Source organism: Embiotoca jacksoni, unplaced genomic scaffold (assembly GCF_022577435.1).
Source record: "Embiotoca jacksoni isolate LCO1_2020_lvr unplaced genomic scaffold, fEmbJac1.0.p SCAF_4, whole genome shotgun sequence".
Classification (NCBI taxonomy): domain Eukaryota; kingdom Metazoa; phylum Chordata; class Actinopteri; family Embiotocidae; genus Embiotoca; species Embiotoca jacksoni.
In genome coordinates, this window is record NW_027185392.1 from 5,923,650 (window position 1) to 5,945,000 (window position 21,351).

At 38.4% G+C, this 21,351-nt stretch overlaps 1 protein-coding gene across 1 annotated transcript in view; it reads right to left on the reverse strand.

Moving 5' to 3' along the window:
* The window catches only part of ctnna2 (catenin (cadherin-associated protein), alpha 2), a 307,282-nt gene that overhangs the window by 221,723 nt on the left and 64,208 nt on the right, over positions 1-21,351 (reverse strand). The window contains exon 7 of the mRNA XM_069167248.1: positions 2,053-2,256. Within this exon, the coding sequence (XP_069023349.1) occupies positions 2,053-2,256 (204 nt within the window). The remainder of the gene's footprint in view (positions 1-2,052; positions 2,257-21,351) is intronic.

Consider the following 21,351-nt stretch of genomic DNA (forward strand, 5'->3'; position numbering starts at 1 on the left):
TATAACGGCTACAGTCCAGGCAGAAAGCATTTAAACAGTTTAGTCTCAGCATGTGGAAATTTTCGCCGTTTTAACACAACGGGATGAATGCAGAGATGTACAGGAGGTTTCTTTGTGCTGCGGTTCAGCAGGGAAACAAAACGCACGTACAAAGAAACTGAAGAGCTGTTTACCTTAAAGACGTGAAATACTCTCCAGTGGCCGAGTCAATCCCCAATCACAGTCCAATTGAGCATGAATTTCGCTCTACACTGACCTTTTTCAAATTCTCAAAAAGACCTGGGTCATGTAGCATCTATTACTTTATTTCAAAGTCAATGTGCTCAAAGAAAACTGTAACTGTCCAAATAATTATGGGACCGGTAAATGTCTGCACACGTTGGCAGACAAATGCAGGAATGAGTCCGCCGTGTAAAACACACTCGGCTTTAAGAAGATAAAGGGAAATCGGACATTTAATAGATTTGACTTTGAAAGTTTCACAAATCTTATGGGCCTCCATTTAATGGCACAATCGCTAAGTCATGTGTGCAAGGTCAATGATAAAGTATCCAAGGGCACCTACTATTTTCACTTACGTAGACACAGCTCCTATGGCTCACTGTGCACCAAAGGGTGGGTTGAAATTGAATATAAATCGGATGTATGTGATGATTAATCATTATATAGGCGAGTCTTATAGCCGTTAAAAGATTTGTGCCATTCACAGTGTTGCAATGAGGAAAATGTCTCACTAAATGGAAAAAGTCTGGGACCGGCTTCTTCAAGAAGGAAAATACGTCTATTGGCCAGGAGGTTCAGGTGTCATATCGGTATACAATATACTGTGCGTTATATCATCAAAGTCTTGAATATACATTTGTGAAGGTCTTTCAAAACCTTACATGTCATGTTTCCATAAAGTTTTTCCATTAAAAAGTGCTACATTTAGTTGGTTGACTTTACTTTGTTCTGAGGTGATTAGAAATGTTGGATTTCATTACGTTTGACTATATTTAGATGATCACCAAAACTGTGGTTGTTTTGTTGTTTCTTTTGTTAAAAATACACTTGATCCTCACGACATCTGTTCTCAGCACATCTAACAGCTGACATTCTCTGACAGCTTTCCGTGCACTGTCTCATCTCTTTTCACCACTGAGCCTGCTTGCTGTGCTCTGAGGATGAAAATACCAGAGGGACGGGCAAAGAGCAGTTCAAGGTAAGAAAAATACCAACATACTGTAACATAGCTGGCAGTAGTCTTTGCATTGCATCATAAATAATAAGGACGGGCATTGTAAGCAAAAACACTATTCAATATTCACTGGGATACAAACACACACACTCAATAAAGTCAAGCTAAACAAAGGCAAAGAAACTTCGAAACCCTCGTCTTCAACAAATCTATGAGAAAACAATGAAACAATGTCTTTAGCTTCATCTTCAAGATGAGGGCCATTGTTTGCGCTGCATCTCCAACATAAAACTTACTTCATCTGGTGACAAAGGTAGACATTGACTGTTGAACCGTGGATGGACTGTCGACTTGGTGCTTCAGTCTGAAATGACTGTGGTAGACTTCTGATATGTTAACTTTACCTGGTACAGTTTGTACTGCAACTCAATAAAGTTTTTTTTGGTTTTTTTTTACATTTAAAAACCCTATGCGTCAAACAAAAGGCATATTTTTGGTGAGGCTCTGATGCCCTGATGGTTTGTTGCATTCCTCTGCCATCAAGTTACTTTCATTTTATTCCCATATGCCCACTATCACAAATTTGCATTGTGGGGCTTTGCTATCTGTACAGCATACAACACCTCTGTTCTTATTTATACACTTCGTAAAAATAGGAAAAACTCCCAATAGAGAGAAAAATGGAAGAAACCTCAGGAAGAGGGATCACTCTTCCAAGATGGACAGACACATATGCAATTGGCATCCATTGTATCATGAAAAAAAAATATTTGAGCAGTGGCATAGTGGAGAGATGTGTTTAGCTCTGCATTTCAAGTGCATTTCTTAAAAAGAGGGATATAAATTAGAAAAAAGAAATTGGATAGGGTACTCACATTGTTCATGTACTCGCTCAACAAGTCTTGAAGGGCCTGTCGAACAGCGTTGCACTCAGCTACGATGCGTTCACGGCGGTCATCACGTGTGCACGAAGAGTCAGCCATTAGTGCAGCACCACTTATGATGCTCTCCAAGCGCTCCTCCAGAGAGGGCCGGAAACGAGCCTCACTGAATGTCAAAGGATCCAGGATGATCTTGTTCTGCAAAGCAAAAAGACAAGAAGGAGGTCAAGATGGTAGTTACAGGCCTAACCTGTCTGTCTGAAGCATATGACCAGTGGTGGACCAAACTGAGAAACTTTTCACTGTGATAAACTGTAAATATATTTCTATCAGTGATATTTTATCATAAACAAGGACAGCAGCATTTGCCTGAAAGGAGTAATTTGTGAAAACAGATAAACAGCAACGTTATGAATTGACCAAAAACAAAAAGATGCCCGGAGCCTGCTAAGTAACCAATGTACTTGATACGTGTTTATCACTGATTAGGGGAGTGGCGCACACTCAAAAATATATGATAATGTGTTTCCTTCTTTTAAAGTATAGTGTTTTATTTGAAAGACAGTTAGTCAGGCTATGAACAAATAATTATCTTATCAAAAGGAGTAAATGCATAAACAAAATCTTAGACCTTTGTTTTGGAAAGAGTTTTGAAATATGGACATCAAATAAAATAGAATTAAAAAAAATCAGTCAGCATTGCTATCTGAAAAAGGAAGGGCTCATTTCAAGGAGAAAATGGAGGGTAAAGTCAAAAGCATCTTCTCTTTGTTCATGCAACACATGTATAATTTTAAACGTGAACATCAAGTATATTAGAGGGTTACAGCCTCTTAAAGAACACAAAGTGCTTCCCCTGCATTATGATAGGTTAACAAACAGTCAACTATACAATTTTTGTTTCCAAATTTATGAAAATGTGTGAACAAATTTTGACTAAATTAGGATGAAATACTACAAAACCAGAAAATGCCATGACTAAGGTGGGAAAACAAGAAGTTCAAACACAGAGTAGCTTCACTTAAGAGATTATACATTTAGGATTGTACTCCACCTAAAATGTCTTTGGACATAAAACTCTGCCAATGACCGGCTGTCTGTTGAGGTCTTAACAACAAGAAAGAAAAACGAGGGTGACCTTAATATTAACTCCTCAGCTTTTCTAACTGGTTCAGGTGTCTTTTTTATTATGGAACTGTTGAGCACAATGTGAAACCACAAGGATACCACTCTCCCTTTCCACTTTATTCACCTTTTATTATTGGCTGAAATTTGAATACTGCAGTAATGAAGTCATTTATTTTGATGTTGCCTTATCCCCTTTGGTTTAATTCAGAGAGATGGGACTACCCATGGATCAGTGAATGGAGACACCAATTCTTGAAGCAGAACAACAACAAGTGCCAAATTTGCATGGAGCAGTATTTCATCATATTTCATTTTCATTAAATCATAGGGGAATATTTAACTAATAGCAGTTTGAGTTTAGGTTTTACATCCTAAGGGTCAACAAAACCAATTACATAAAATGCTTCTTTAGCTTCCGCTCCCAGTTCAATCAAATTAACATTTCTGTATCATCTATGCTTTAAATAAATGAAACATTCATCGATATCTCTGAGGGGAAAAGCCTTAAAAGGTGGCTCCACGGCATACATGATGAGTATTACAAGTGTTGGAAAACAGAGAGTGAAGGTGTAGTGTTTAGTCCCTCGACACCAGTCTAATCCTGGGGCAAGGTGACAAACTATCATATGATGCATAATAACATACAAGGTAACAGTGAGCAGGGGCTGCACCAAACATAACCTACTTTTCATCTGCAGCTGGCAAGAAAGTGTGGTAAACAAAAGGTAGCACAGTAAAGAAAAACAAAAAGGTGAAAAAAAAAAAGTGTGTGTGGGGCTTCAGAAATAAATTTTGTTTTGATGTGTTATTTGCAGTCGTGATATCTATGAGATCATTTTTGCTGCTTTATGTACCATAAAAACACCTCAATACAGTTTTACATCTAAGCTTCTTTCTGGAGCTTTTCCAACAACAGGCTGTTTTGTATCTGTGATTTGAAGGTGCATTGCAATCAATGACTCTCTCTTCTGATTGGCTGACTTTTTTCTGGGTGACGCATGCAGAGGCCAACTGCAGGTTTTCTTTGGTTTTGCGAGCTCTATGACAAAATGATGGCTCAGTGTTTTCTTCCTCATAAAAGGCTGGACAGTGGGCCGTGCTGAGGGCGGTGATATGAAATTAGTGTGAGTTTGTGACACAAATTTATGGAAGTCCGAATGGCTCATCCAAACAGTACAGTTCATGAATATGAGCTGTTTGCATATCTCCAAGACCTGAGCAATTTGATACTTTTACAGTATTTATATATCACCTAGACCTAGACCTTTAAAAGAAAAATATATGAAGAGCATAAGGAGAAAAATTGCTGGAGTGCAAAGAGGTTGCATTTCTTTGTAGCATATGAGCTTCCTCCATCTTTTTGTATTATTCACTTTGTCAAATTATTTTTCTTTTCTTTGTCAAAATCTTAAAATTCTCTTTTTTTTTAAACAAGTGATACAATTTAAAAAAAAAAAAAAAAAAAAAAGTCCAGCATGTTGAAAGGTTTTGAGATTGTAGAAATAATGTTTTTGTTTGTTTGTGTTTTATGAAGCTACTTGCTCCATAATCCTGGATCCATCTCTGATCTACAAGCATGGAAGAGAAGTTTAAATAAATGCTCTCATCAAACTCTAAATAAAACTTGAAAAGCACATTTGAATGTGACTTCAGACATAATTGTTGTATAACGGGTAAGGTGTGCATTTTGCTGTCCATTTTTGCTGTTAGAGAAACACTCTAACACCATATTTGAAAATGTCCAAAACACCATTACAAATGTATGACTGGTAGATCCAATCTTTTTTTTTTTACATTTTCATTGGTGAAGCAAGACACATGCATGACAACTGATTTAACATAGATAGATGTTCCATGACATCACATACATAAAATGTCACAGAGGGACAATGGTTACATTGAATAGATTTGAACAGATAGAATGAAGGATGAATTGATATGATGCACAAATGTGTAGGAAAAATAATGTATTTCTGTCTTTATAGAGCTAGAATAAAACTTCTTATTATCTTTATATTTTATACCTAAAGAAATGAAAAAATGAAAAATGCAAAGGTGATCTGTAGCTCCCATCAAGTTGTTACACTGTATGAGGAAAAAAAAAAAACATTGTGTTCCTTGTCTTCACTTGTTGTGAAATGGTTCTTATGTTGACAATCTGCATCAGAAATTAGAGCTTTAAGAAGGAAAAAGAGAACACAACAAAGCTCGATACACTGTGGATATCAATGTGGAAAGATGCAAAGAAGAAAGGAACATGAAGAGAAACTGGGAACATCCCCTGGGGAATCAAGTCAATTGTTATTCCACACATGGTGTCAGGTTGCAATTATCACTGGGAGTTGGGAATAGGCAGCGTAGAAAGAGTAGCAAATGCTGGGCTGACAAAGGCTGGGAGGTTTTCCATGGTAATTGGAAATGGCTGAAGTCATCCTCCAAGAAGTTCACAAACGCGACTGATAGTGCCAGCTCCCTCAACGAGTTTCAGTGTTAAACTCTTTCTTTTGAGACTTTTGTTGTCTTTGAACCTTATTATCAGTAACCATGTGTTTAGCTCTTTGCTTCAAATGCCATAACTACCTAGTATTTGTAAAAAAAAAAATAAGTTTAAGAAATGCATTACACAATCAAAGACTATAATACACTACAGCACCTGCAGTGACTTTTCCCTTCCATATTGCATCAGTCAGCTTCTGAGCATTGTGTCTGGTAGTAATAGATTCAGTGTTTTGTATACTATATGTTCTAATACTGCACCTTTGGGGCCTTTTAGTGAACAATGTCAAAATCCAAAAGCATTTTAAAACTCCTGAAAGAAGTGAGGGGATTTATATTTTAGCTCTGGGGAAGATGTACTTTATAATTTATCTTATTGCACAATAAAGCGAAATTAATTATGCTAAACAGATTTTGTTGGCATGTCACCTGCTAACACATTCTAATTTCCAAATTGTCTGGAAAAAGATACAGCATATTGTAGTTTCATGGTAGGGTTGTTTACACAGAGCAGTTAGCGAGGGCTCACCTCCAGGCTGATTAAAGATGTTTTGTTGTTGTTGTTGTTGTTGTTAATTCCAGGCCAGTCTGTAGAAATCTGTAATTCTAAGTGAATGTATCATTTGATTTTGACAGTGTCTCAAGACAAGAGGCAATCTTATGTTTGCTCCACAAAGGGTGAGGTCAGTAGTTTGACCCTTCTTTGGGGCATCAACCAGTGAGACAGGGCACATGTCACATCAGCGTATTTCAAATGTGCCTTCCAGGACTTTCCAATATTTGATGACAACTATTTTGTCTAAGAGGGAATTTCAACAAAGTCTTGAACATACCACTGTATTGCCTCTGGTGGGCCCCATTCCTAGGTTCAAGAGCTGTTTGGTTGTGACTATTACTATGTTTGACAAAGGTCTGCCCACACTTGCCCAGGAGGGACATTAGTCATAACCAACTCTGTGACTGATTAACCTAATGAAGAGCACCTGACTCCGGGTTAGGCTCTGGCCATCTATTGTCACACGTTGGAAGGCGGCTAAAACAGATGTCTAAAGGCTTTCTAAATGTGTGTGGGTGTGGTAAATGGCTGTGGATTATTATATTATTTAATACCATTTATTATCAATTGGAAATATTAAAAATTTGACATTTTTACATTAGTGGGTGCATGTTTAGTCAGATCAAAGTTTGGTTAACACAATAATGGGCAGGGACAGCCTGTCAGTTGTGGTGATAGGAAACACTGGTGCACCCAAAGGAACCGTACTGCGCCAACATGGGCTTGCATCAGTAATAAGAAAAAAAGACGGCTACCAGGGGGTTTCATTGGCTGGTGGGGGAGAACTACCTACAGGTCAACATCAGCAAGGCCAAGGAGTGCATTAGGGGTAGCTCACCTCCCCAACACAATACAGGGGAAATACTGGAGTGGGTGGTGTGCTTGAAACAGAGCAGGATGACCTCATCCCCTATTATTCAAAGGTGAGGAAATTGAGATGGTGGATTCAGACAGGTTCCTGCATATAAACAGTAAACTGGACAGAAAACACTGAGGTGGCCCTCAATTGGTAGGGAAAGAGTGGAGTGTTGTTTCTGAAGAGGAAGGGGATCATCGACATTTGCAGCCGACGACTGCAGATGTTCTACTTGTCTGTGGTCGCAAGCACACTGTTTTTTTGTGTGGTGTGCTCGGGAGGTGGCATCGAGTCTTGGGGAGTCCGACAGACCCAACAAGCTGATGGAGGCAAGCTCTATTGTCGGACTGACATTGGACAATCTAAAGGCAGGAGCATGAGGGTGAAACTCTGACTATTCTGGGCCACCCCTACCATCCCATCTATGATGAGCTGTAGCAGATGGGGAGCATGTTCAGCCACAGGGTCATCCCCCAGGTGCAACACACAAAGTTTCAGGCATGCCAATTGCCATCAGGCTGTACAGCCTGAGACACAAAAACTAATTTTTTTAACTACATTTTTATTTACTTTTTATGTTATTTGTCACATTCCTATTCTCCTATTGGATTGTGTATTTAATTGTATTATATTTGTATTTATAATCTGTGTCAAGCATTTAACGGTTGTTGTAACACCCAATTTCCCCTACTTAATAATTGTTATTTTACATTATTATTATTATTATCACAAAACAAGCCTAAGAAGTTCTATGTTCCAGCTGAATGGTGCTTTGCCGTAATTCAGAAGTTGTTTCATAGTCAGTTTCTTAGCCGTCTAATCCTATTTGTCCATCTTCTATCTCGTATGAGACGGCCCAATAGACATTTGGCACTCCAGTTCTGAGCTCCTTGCCCTCACTGCTACACCACTGCTTGCATACATCAGTTCAACTCTGTGCACCTCCCCAGTGTCATTCTCGACTGGGAGGGCATCTGTGTTGCCCAATTTTCATAATCCTTCAAAACTGACAATTTGAAAGGCGCACTTACAACAATTGGCCAGCTGTGCATAGATGGGAATATAGTGAAAGCCTAAATCACTCTGCAAGGGCAGATACATTATGTACAGATTTTCTTCCACTCCACATTATTAAATCATTGTGGAAAATATTTAATATACAACAGGAAAAGTTCATAAATGTGTAGTATATTATTTTGGGGCTTGTTTATTGATCTTTTGTACCAGTACATTTCCATTTTACAATGACACATAACGGGGTTCTGGGGTGATCAGTAATACTACCTTTCTATGGCATGAGTGTGATCCTGTTACCTTTGGGTTTAATGCCTGCCATATTCCCTTTGGGATAACAATAACATTGACATTTTAGTGGAGGTATACAACTTCTAAAGATAAAACAGTAATTTATGTGCACGTAACGTGACATACAGTATGGCTGTGTAATCATATTTTCATCCACCCATCTGTTTTTTTTCACCAGGTACATGTCCTGGAGAACACTGAATATTTCAAGGGTGAGCTTTTACCATGTCTTTGTATTGTAAAGTAAGCTAAACTGGGTAGTGCTGAATCTTTTATACAAAGAGCAAACAGACCTCAATACCTTTGATCTTTCCAGGGCACCATCTACTAAACTGTGTTGAATGTTTCTAAAATTAAAGACAGGGGAGTTCAGGATAAGAAATAACAAAAAGAAAACTTAAGATGAATAGCATGTGAATGGTAAAAAGTACTTGCAATAACCCTCATAGCTCAACAGAACAATTAGATAAACATTCTACCACAACAGGTAGAGGAACAGCTACGGTTGTAAGACTGAGAGGATAAATATTACTTTTTTTATTTTAGGAGTAACATTTCTACTCAACCCTGAAAAAGTACTTTCTTAATTAAAATGGTAAAAACATCAATCAAATTACGAAAAGAGATGGAGCTACAGCTTCGTTATATTGTAGGAGACAATCTACCACAGCCGGCCAAGTATTTGCTTAAATGTTTGCTTGATTACAAACAAAACAAAATCAGCCAAAATATACAAACAGATTATTTGAGCCATGCAACCGTAATTATTATTATTAGTATTAGTATTAGTATTATGTTCCATCACAAATTAACCATTATGACTGGATTGCAATCAAATGTTGTGGTGCAAAAACTTCAGCCGACTGAACCACCAATTTGTTTATTGTGTTAGACTCAACTCTTTTGGTGGTTAATAAAAGGATTATATTTTTTTCAAGACAGAAGTTTTCTTTGTACTACAGTTTAAAGAGTTTTGGCAATCAAGACAAAACATAGTTGAGCTATTTCATGCTTTGGCCATGACCACTGCAACTGTCAATACATTTAAAGGACAAAGAAAAACATTAAGTCAAATTTCAATGAAAAATTACAAACTAAATTGTGCTGGAAAGAGAGTCAATACCAATATCCAACACTGCAAATAAGCATTAAAGCACAACTTAGGAAATGATGGGATAGGATAAATGCAGTATTGAAGGTGCTTCATTAGCCCAATAGCATGAGCATTAGCCCATTGTTGACTAAAATCACGACTTGAAGATATTTTGTTCGTCATTGGAAATATTGTTAAAAACATATAAAAAATAAGTTAATGTCTCAGTTTTGACAATGGCATCACAAAGAGTAGGTCTACAGTATAAAACTACAGTAAAGCCGTCCACGCTACAAAGTATCTCAGGGTATTGTTCAAAACTTTTTGGTACGCATACCATGAATTTTATATCAGTTCCTGAACAATACTTTTGTGATACCAATTATGGTACAAATCTTTAGTTTTCATGCTGTTTAAAGGGGGAGAGTGTTAGCCAGGTTGTTTTCTGTAACTGCAGTTAGCAGATAACCCCGCAACGCCTCACATGGAAGCTACTGCTAAACCAATGTTTTCTGAATGCCTCACTTGCCATCGGTAGATACTAGGGATGACACAAGTACTCGGCTGAAACAAGTATCTTGTAAGGAGAATATACTTTTGACGAGTACGAGTATCTTCGAGTAATTGTGTCAATATTCGTGCTGATGACGACTTCTAACAGACACTAGCTGTGTAGCACACATCGAGGCCGGCAACACACTGAGCCCAGCCTCCTCGTTTGCATAGACTACTGCACCTCTCGTCACAGACACGCAGGCTCTGTCAGTGTCCAGCATCCACAGGTATTAACAACAACTTGCGACTCTTGTAGTTCATTTCTTGCATCAGCTCGTTCCAGTCAGGTTTGCAGAAGATATCTTCGGCCGAGTAACTTTGCTCTTACCGGACGAGTCGCAAGTTACGGCTCGTGACTCACCGCTTCTCCTGCTTTGTTTTTCTTGTTTTCTACCAGCTCCTCCTACCTCGTTAAGATATCTTAACTCAGCTGAGCGCTCTCGGCAAGAATATAGTGTCATGATGAATGCATCTTTCGATGTGGACTGTCTGCATAAATCACTCAGCTTCCCACAGTCAGTTTATTTAGTAAAACAATAAAACCGGGCTAACGAATTATTATTTAATATACAAATGACCTGACATATTCTACACGTGTGATAGAGGTGTATAGCTGGGTCAAACATTATTAGGAACACTAATATCAAAAAAATGTATAATCCTCAAATGCAGTCTTCTCCACAATGTTCATACTGTACAGCAGCATGGCCCTAAAGGAAATAGTATGTTTGACTTTTTGAAAAGATGTTCATGCCTGCAATTGTCTTTCCTTTATCCCTGGGGAACTACATAAATTATTGAGCTGAGTGTTACTGTCAATTTTGTCTTAGCTACATGTTGTGTCGTAAAATGTTTTTCGATAGGATGCTGCAAAATATCCTCTGAATGGGAAATACACCACACAAATATGACATTAATAATAACAAAAATTAAGAATCCTTGAATAATTAATACAAACAAAAACATGCATGGGCCAATAGGGTCACAGAATGGAAAAGACACATGAAATAGTAATATAATGTAACCAGCAAGAAATCAAGTTAAAAGTGCTGTATTCCTAAAATAGTGCACATGGACCATTGAGCTTGCTGCGCGCAGCATGAATACATTTCTTCAAATGAACCTGCAACTGACCCTGATAAAATAACATCCACAGATACATGCTTGTCGAAGCTTAGCTGAAACACAAACAAGCCTCGAATTACTGTACACATGCAAATTAGAACTGTACGGAGCAAAGACTAAAAACCGCCCTGACTGCCAACCGGGACATATTCAGTCAACAATGTGACTGTTCTCCAGATGTCTTCATTCTGTTTGAGGAGTTGCAGTGTGTGAATATTTGAAGTGATGCTGTTTACATGGGAAAAATAGAGAAAGCTAGACATACACAGAAACAAGAAGCACACACATACAGACCCATTTTCCATAGTAAATGTACCACTTTCCCACTAACACATTTAGATGTAAGATGATTGAACTTGTATCATCCTGGTTTATGTCAAGTCTGCATTTGACCTGCTACACCTAAAGGGAAATCTAATGGTTCTGCATATCATCAACTTGATCAGGATTAAAAAAAAAAAAACTTCCAGTGTGATCGACATTTTTACATAATATTTACAAATGTAGGTCTCCACGGGCAACGCTCCCTTAAAATATGCCTGAAACTCATATTCAAATGTTCGAATGTTTATATCATTCAAGTTGTCAACATTTCCTCTTGGGCAACACTGGGCCTGACTCATCGCAAGTGTAATGTGTTCCCCCGGGTTCGCAGTGCTTGATATCTCATTGCCCACCCACCCCCTTTTCTGCCTCGACACATTTGCTCGCAACTTAAACCGGTGCTAGCAGACAAAATTAAAACGTTTCTATGGGAAAGCAATGATTGTTTGTTTCCTCATTCTTCCCAAGACATATGTTCCATGGCAGGTCTGCAGACAGAACCAAGAAAGTGACTTCTTCTATTTTCTCCATTGCAGCTTCGTTACCATGACATCCTCATTAAACGGCACGATACAGCCACTTTATCGTTGTTTTTTTGTGTAATTTTCTTTTTTGTTTTTCTTTCTCCCTCTTTCCTCAGGCACTCTCAAGTATCAACTGAAGGTCACCTGTCTTTGAACAAATGAATGGCCGTGCAATAGCAGGAGTAGCGCAACGGGCCTGAAAAGGCATTCGCCAAAACTGTGTACTCTAAACTAATATAATCTTCAGCAGTGATGCTCATGATACTCAGGGTATGATATAGGTTGTATTCAAAACTCTGTTAAATTATGAGCGTGTGGCCGAATGTTTATTAATGTAGCAGATGCACATAGACAGAGTCATAAATCATACAGTACAGTAGCATAATACAGCCAACAAGGATGCTCGCCTGCCCAGGTAATGGTAAATGGAGCTGTGCCCAGTCTCTCTGGCAGTAGATTGTGATTGTGGACCTGCAGTAAGCTGCAGGGGAGTATTAAGAGGGGTGTAGGGGCGATGGGTTTGGCACCACACACTTGACAGTCTCCAATATTTTATCACATCAGTGATGCATGGGAGTATCTAAAGATCTCCTTTGACCCTTTGATGTAAAGAGCTCCAGACAAAAATTATTAAACCAAACAAAACATTTGATTTAATATGTCAGATTTGACATACACAACATCATGTCATAAATGTATTTTATCTGAGTTGTCCTTGGTTTTCCGACATGCATATTAAGTCAGATATGATTTTTTTTTTTATTATTATTATTATTAAATCAAGCAATACATTTTAAGTGGTTTTGTTGTCCCTCCATTCCAAATTGACTGAGTGCTTTTAAGACATTTTTTTTCCTGAGATGCCTTGGAGTTCAAGCCATTAAAGCCAGTGAGCACACAACATGTCACATGAAGCTTTTAGTGCAAGTACAAGCAGTCAGACAATTATCATTGTAATTCCCTAATCACCGCAGGTCTCCTGCCTCCCAGTTATTATCCAAAGAACTCACTTGTTTATGTTAATGAGGCCCTCTGTCAACCAGCGATCATCCTGAAGGGCATTTAACTGCTTCACCTGTTGCATCTGTTTGCTGTCATTTAAATGTTTGCCACTTTACCACCACCATGCACACCCTCCTGTGTCAAAAAGCCAACAGTTCCCCAGAGGGATGTTTGAAATAGATTAAATTCATATGGATTTCCCTTCGACAGACAATTTTAATCACCAGGTTATTGCTAAAGATAGTATTATGACTCTCACACTGAAAAGCTTTTAATTCAGTTGTGGTGCCTTCTTTATAACTATCCTGACATTTGTATAGCTTCTTTGTTTATTTTTTTAAGGTTGTCTGAGGAGAAATGAACAGAAATGTAATATTATTTTAGGGATTTGATGTTTAATTACCAAGGTACACTGTACTGTACTGTGTCTAAACTGCAGGTAAACTATCACTATGATATTGAGTCAACTTAGTTTTTTTTGTTTTTTTTTTAAACTGTCTATTCCTTATTGTGCTTTAAAGCTGCCAAACAACCAGGACCAGGTCCTACAGAGGGCCCTTTGACAGCAGTGTCCAGTTGTTTAAAAGAGGACACATCCTGGGGGTCATCAGCAAAGGCACACCTGCCATCTTCCCCACTAATCTCATTTGATGTGTTCAGGAGATAAGTAGAATCAATGTTTCTGGAAATCTGTCTGTTCCACAGTAGCTGGAAAGCCAGTAAATAAGGAGATAATGACGTCTCGGTAGTTTACAGAAAACCACGACAAAATGTTCTAAAACCATAAAAAAAAAAAAAAAAAAGGAAGAAATAGCTAATATGATGGCTGTCAGTGTTGTAAATAGATAAAATGTCATCAATAGTGAAACATGTTAGGAGCTGAGTGGATAGTCCACAAACTCTGAATTACTTAAATTTACCTTTTAGATAACTAATGCTCTATATAAATGAGTACCCTTTGATATTCTGATCATTTGCCAATAGTTGAAATACACTGCATTACCACCACGTATAACATGTTTTCTTTAATTTACATAGATCAAATATACTGTATATCATTTTAATCACTTTTTAATTGGAGAGCAAACGTTATATGAAACATAACCATTATATATGTTTTTCTTTGAACTAGGGATGGATCATAATTTTCAAATATTTGATTAGTCATTGGAAAATGAAAAATAATCAATGCGACTCTCAGCCTTCCTTATTTCCCCTTGTTTTTAATGGAAGCTGGTTGTAATGCGTTAGTCCAATCAGAAGGTGGTGGTAATTCACCTAAAAGCTGTCTACCAGCCACCATTAAAGAAGAAGAACACGTTGCTAAGAGGTACGAGAGCTTTGACAGGTAAAAGTGTTCGGCGCTCTAAGATCAGATGCCACGAAAAACAGAAACACGTAAAGACGATTGCAGCCATCAGAAAGTTGTGTGGAACTCATAAAAAAAACATAAATGGAGATGAGGTGCAGTGCAAACTCAGCAGGATGAGCGAGCATAAAAGTCCACCACAGGTAAGTGTGGGCATTATGTGAAATAGTTTATAAATAGTCAATTTCTTCTGAGTGATTGTCAAATAGTATTTTTGCTTGAAATGATCTTTCCTAATTTGCACTTAAGTATTCTTTTGTATACTGCAAATGTATTTCAGATTTTTCAAACAGCAGTATTTAAATGATTGTCCTTTTCTTTTCTGTTGCCGGCGCTGCTTTGTCTTTGCTTTGTAAAAAGTTCAATCAAGTTGTCTGTTTAAAAAACTTGCAGGATTTATCAAAGCAGGTAAATAACAGAAGCCTCACAGCAGAGAAAAGGTACAACAGGTATTCATTGAGACACTGGTACCAATCTTCAGGTTTATTGTCCCTAAGAGAGACTCATTGTTGGAAGTGGTAGTGATTATGTCTTCTTTCTAACAACACCGAACAAAACAAATAAGAATAAGAATGAAGCACAAGGAAAACAACTACACATCAATCAGCCGGCTGGGATTTGTGGAAGCTGCCCTGTGCTGGAGTAGAAGAGACGATTGACTGACCTCTAGCTCCGGTTTAGTGAGTCCGTTACCCATAATATCTTGTTACTGACAGAAATCTCCCCGTCCCTCTCAGTATCAGTCTCTAAATACCTGTGACACTGGCCTTCACAGTTTAGCTGGAGCCAGGGTGACAGTCAGTGAAAGTGCAGATAGTTCCAGGCCTGCCAGCCAATGACTTCACAGAAAGAGCGGCGAGAAGCGAAAAAAGTATATTGCATTTTGTGTTATCTCATCATTAGGTGCGGCAGGCCTTTTTTTTCCTCCAGTGGCTCATACCCACCCTTGAACACATACCTGAGTGCTCTTCACACATTATCTATTAAGAATACATATAAAGATTCTTGACCCCAAAGCTATCCTTTCACCTTTATATTACACACAGGGGGTCATCCAGTTACGTTCATGACATTACCCCCGGAGCCAGGGGGCTTCTGTGTGCTGGTATTAATTGCAAGCCATAGAGGTTTAAAGAGGTAATTATCACCATCATGGCTCACCTACTAATCCCCATTCATCAACCACTGTTTACTGAAAGTGCAATAAAGACAAAAATGATAAGGATATAAACATGCAATTAACATTGCAATTGCTGTTTCTTTGTCCTTTCTTTGAAGGCCACATGAGCAGAAAAGGGTTGGAGAGAAAAAACGACTTCATTAATTCCTCGGTGGGAGCCGTAGTAGGCACCTCTCAAATGCTCTGTAGCAGTGTGTCAGACTGATTCCCCTGTGTCCTAATAAAGTTTAAGACCACTCTCAACACTGCAAGGGGTCTAAACTTCCATAGAGACCAGGGGTAATTACATTACACACTGCAGACACACTGCCTACATGGCCAAAGGTGTTGCCATGACAGCCTATATCTCTTGGTGTGCAGATAAACAGTAATAAGGGCTTTTAAATTCAATATAGCTGCCGCAGTACTGCTGTATATTACTGATGGCCAGTTATAGGTTGAGACAGCAAAGATGGATTAATTTCATGTTACTCTTTAAGGGCCTGTGGGTGAAATGGTTATCCAATTACTAACAGTGGTGATAGTTGCTTGCACCAGCTCTTCTTTAGCTCGTTTTCAGCGTTGTGATAAAAGAAGTGCCAGCAAGAGCAGACGGATGCATTAGTGAATCACAACCACATCACACAAACTAGTTCTCACTGTACCACAGAGAGCGGCTACTATATTAATTGCTTTGTGTAACTACAGTAAAGCTTCAGGAAACCAACTATAGTCACCAAACAAATCTGTTTCAAGCAAGGAGTCAAAGGTACACTGGAATATGGTCATCATGAGGTCTCGTATAGTCCATGACTAGGACCAACAGCCTATTAGCCACGTCATAGGCTTCTAACATACACCCAGGGCAGAGTAGTGCACAGCGCAACTCAAGTGTCTTTGCTAGTTTCAGACTTTCAGAATAACAGAATCCCTGTTATTTCAAGGGTTCATCAATAAGAGAGTAACATCTGCCTACATAGGCGGTTGCACAATGCGCTTACACTCTGCTTGCTACACACAGAGACGTAGCAGCGCACAACCATGCAAAAGATTAAAAATAGAAAGATTACGATGAGGAAGATTATTATTGTACACATCAATCTGCTTAATCTGCACACGAACAAATCCGCTTCCTCTGCGGAGAAGCTTCATTCCAACTACCTGGCAAATCAGCCATCATAAAAGCAATCCGCCAAGGTGCAAGTCAACCTGGGTCTTAAAGGGAATGAGAGATGACAATGCGCATCAAAAAAGTGCGCTTATATCAGTAAAACATAGCCCTATGATGTTTTGGCTCATTAATGAAAATACTGTAGTCTGGAGAGAAACGTGTACAGCATAATGTTACACCATGTTGGAGCATTGATTTTCAACCTCTCATTCAACATTTGAGAATATGAATACTGGAACTCTCTACAATCATTAGAAAACTATTCCACTGACAATCAGTAGGAGCTTTTTAAAGGATATGATGTGTAATTGATGATGAGTAATAAATGAACTATATTTATATTTTTTTATGTGGAAAAACATATCCATGATCAGTTATCTCAAAAGGAGGCTCACTCTACTGTTGGTTAGTTTTGCTTCTAAAAGAGATACACATGGATGGTTCTGCACACACTGAGTAGCTGAAGGCAGAGAGAGGACAAGCAGCTGAAGGGTAGAAGCTCTTTAACACAGTAATGCTAAAGAATGCAGGCCAAAGTGTTTTACGAGCACGCCCTGCGGCAGGCTGGCAGTCTGAGTACTGGGACATTTCCCAGTAGGTCACTTCACCTGAGAGCTGGCAGTGAGAAAGGGAACACCTCTGAGAATAAATTATAACATGTTCAGTCCTGTGAATCTTGACCATCACTATCACTTTTCATGCATCCTGCTCTGAGTTAGAAATGCTCCTTTTCATTTTGGCAATCCATCATTTGTTATTTTAATAATATTCCATATTCAGTGGACCAAACTTGGGCTGATGCACCAGATATCATATAAAGTTGCAATAAAATTGTTTTAACTCTGCTGAATATCTAAGGGTTTACTCATCAGTAGGTAAGGCTACCAAAGTGTTGTCATAGAGTTTCCAAAAGCTTTATTGTGTTTTGAAAGAATTTAGTCGCTTCACGTCAAAGTGTTTCAGCTGTGATACAGTCATACAGAAAATCACACCTACGCAAACATTCAGGCTGAGTAGCAAACATGGCAAAGATAAAGGAGCTGCCTCAAAAGCAGAGATGACATTATTTTATCATACCAAGAAGGCAAAGGTTGAAAACGTGATTTCCAAGACTGTTGAAATCATCAAAAGCAAGATGAACCTCTTGAGCTTGAGGCTATTTTTTTTTAAATATCTACCAGAGGAAGCATCTCCAAATTTAGCCACATGAACAACCTTAAGCTCTATTGATAAGACACACTTGGGGGGGATTTTGAAATACAATGGGTTTCCTTACCGTTATCACCAGGACAGAGTGAGATTTGAAAACCTCTAGCAAAGAATGACATTTTTACTTCTGCTTAATCAAAACTGTAAAATGGAGAGTAAGTAACAGACTTATAACAACGCGTCAGTAAACACTAATGTTTCTGAACCAATTTTGTTGTTGTTGTTGTTCTTGTCTGCAACACCAATTTGATGCAAGAAATGAGGCTCAGCAATCCCACAACCTCTTCAGTGACTGTGCTTTGCACATCAGCCTTACAAATGGCAGCAGGTTGTGTTTTAAACAGACAGTGCCGGGTCCTGTGACAGGAACCTCCAGGCTGGAAGGGGTTTAAAACTTTAGTATAGCAACAAACCTTCCTGGGTGGGGGAAAAAAAAAAAAAAAAAAAAAAGGCAGATTTCTCCAAGGTAAAACTACATATTTGAAAACAACAGCTGAAAAAAAACTGTTTTATTGCTAAAGACTTGCAGGATGACCTGAAGAAGGCAGTTACAGATGCATCAATACGGACTAGAAGATGACTAGCTTTGATGTCATGCCCATGAACATGGCTGCAGTCCCTTCCTGACCACAAAGCACATCAAAGTTAAGTTGGATATGAAAGAAACATGAGGACAGTGATGGAGTTCTGGGGTCATGAGACTAAATTGGACCTGTTTGGACCGATGGTTTAATCGCATGTCGCCAAGGGCTACCTGACAGGAAGTATGCAATCCAGAAAGACCATTTCTTTTTTAAGTACCAGGCCACTTTGAAGAATGTGATGTCATCAGAAGATTGGTAAGCACTGGATTTATCAGCAAGATACCAAAGCACACAATCAAATCATCCAAAGCTAGGTTCAGGAATCATTCCTCAAAAGTCCTTAAGTGAGCATCTCCTCAGATATGAATCATTTCAAAAATCTCCAGCTTGCGAGGTATCAGAAGCTCGTAAGAAATGATCAAAACTTGTCTTTCAAGGTTGAATAATTTAGCTTTTAGGCTTTTTGGAGAACATTTCATTTATCTTTATTAGTGAACTTAACATTTTTCTCAAAAGTCCCTCTTCAATGTATTATTAAAGTTTCTTTGTTAACTAGGATTTTAATTGATATGTTTTCATTAAGTTTTTAACATTACTTGAATGTCTTGCAGGTTAAAGGGGTTAAATAAATGTCCCAATGTATGTATTTATTTCCAAAACATAAATCCAAATTCTCCCACCAGGTATACAAAGGCATTGGGAGGGTCTGTCCAGTTTCCCTTTGGAGCAGACACAAATATACATATCTCCCATAATTGAAAACGGCGCAGGCACATAGGGACTTGTCCCTATTTGAATATGAATACACTTCTCTTTTCAGTTTCCCCTTTTTCAGGTTCTGTCTAGCAAAACGATAACCCCGTACCTCACTTACTGCCAAACCTTCAATAGAAGTCATTCTGCTAGACGCTGCCCATGTCCCTCCCAATGACCCAACCCTCTTCACGTTGTCAAAGTTTTTCAATTGGGCTGTGCTCAAATCAGCACCTCATATGATGCTTTTTGAAACATAACCAAAGCATTCCATCTGTAGAAAATATTGAGAAAGCATTTCTACTGGTTATGTATATATAAAGAAAAGGGAAAAGACCAATATTTCTCCAGCCTGGGCCTGGGTTTTATTGTCAGTGTTGGTCAATGAGCTGTAAGTCTCAACATTGTAATCATTCTTGTCATAGCAGATTAGAGATAGTGGCCACAAATATTCTGATAGAATGTAAAGAAACAGTTGTTTCAGTGTTGCTCTAAAGGTGACAGTTATGTGGTATTACCCCAATAATCCAACTCTCTTTTTTGCTGCAAAGCCTTCTTGTTTAAACTGCAGGCTAGTCTCAGTGTCTGACTTTGATGTGCTTAGATTAGGATGTGGGACGCCACCTATAGCTAATGTAACAGAGGTTGGACACAATGAGTCATGCAGGTTGTCCCAAAGAAAAGAACAGAAAGGTTGCTGTTGTTGAAAATGCATTTCAACATGCATTTTCTTTGCACTTTCAGACTACAATGTTATGCTCAGCTAACCGTCTATTTACCACTTCATGTACTTTATGTGCTGTTTAAACTTCATGACTGGTTACTCGTTATTCAAGTCAGAATAAAATGAGGCATATACAATTATGTAAAATAAATACATTTCGTTTGATAGGTTTAACTGAAATATTGATGTCCATTTCCACTAGAAAGAAATAAGCTGTTAATATTTTATCCCACTACAATGTTAAGAGCTGTGACAAATGATTTGTTATAGGCTCATTAGTAATTTGCAGTTTTTTGTTTATTTTTGTTGAATTGGAATTAAACTGACTTTGAATAGGCACTGCATGTAGTCAAATGAACATAACTTCTTCAATGGAGTTTGGAGGAGTTGAAAACAAACACGTGTTATGTTAACATTCAGTGTTCTTTTCCAAAGCATGCTTTGTGTCCCTGATGTTTTAAGTAATCTTAAGTGTTCACGTGCAGGATGGTAAGCGGGAGTTATAATTACGCGATGAAGTGGAAGGATATTAAAGCAACCAACAGTTATTCATTCATATGCAGGAAGTATTTCCCGCTCAGATGCTTTCCAATGGCATTAAAAGAATGGAGCTCACAGCCAGAGCACATCATAGAGCTGAATACTTACTCCTCTCACACTGCAGTCAAAGCTGTGACTGAGATCAGACTAGTGACATCAGATCTGAAGTACAAAATCATTTTATTCCTCTGAATCTAATCTGTACAAATAAACCCACCTTTTCTCTTTAGCTGTGTTTTCCTATTGGTGTAAGTGCTCTGTTTAATGCATGCTGCTTGTTCCTGTACTTGTGGAGTGGGTCCCCTGTTTGTCTTGTGTTTATACAAGACACAGTCCTACAAATGGTTTAACACTATTCCCCTGGTTTAGTGGTGGCTGTAACATTGTTTTTATGGCTGCTTAGTGATTGGTGTTAATTTTAGAAGAGCTCACAGTGAGGCAGCAGCACAGCATGGAAGTTGGTCATGTCATTCATTTGTATTAGCAGACTGAACTACCACGACACCCCACTGAACTAGTGTTTAGTACAATTAGGGGGTTGAAGCACAGGGAGCACAAAGGAAAAAGATTAGCAGTAAATTTGCCAGCAATGGTTTTTTTTTTTTACCTCTCTCACTATTTGCAAAGCATGAAATACTTTAGATGATTGTAGCTGCACAGTCTTCAACCGGCAGATTATATTATGGTATTTAACCTTTAACAGCCATGTGTAGCATTTTCAATTGTTTGTTTGCATTTCACGTAGTATGCTAAATGAGAAGGGATGTATCATCCTCTGGTAAATATGCAACCGGGTATTTACCTCTGTGTGGAGAGGCAG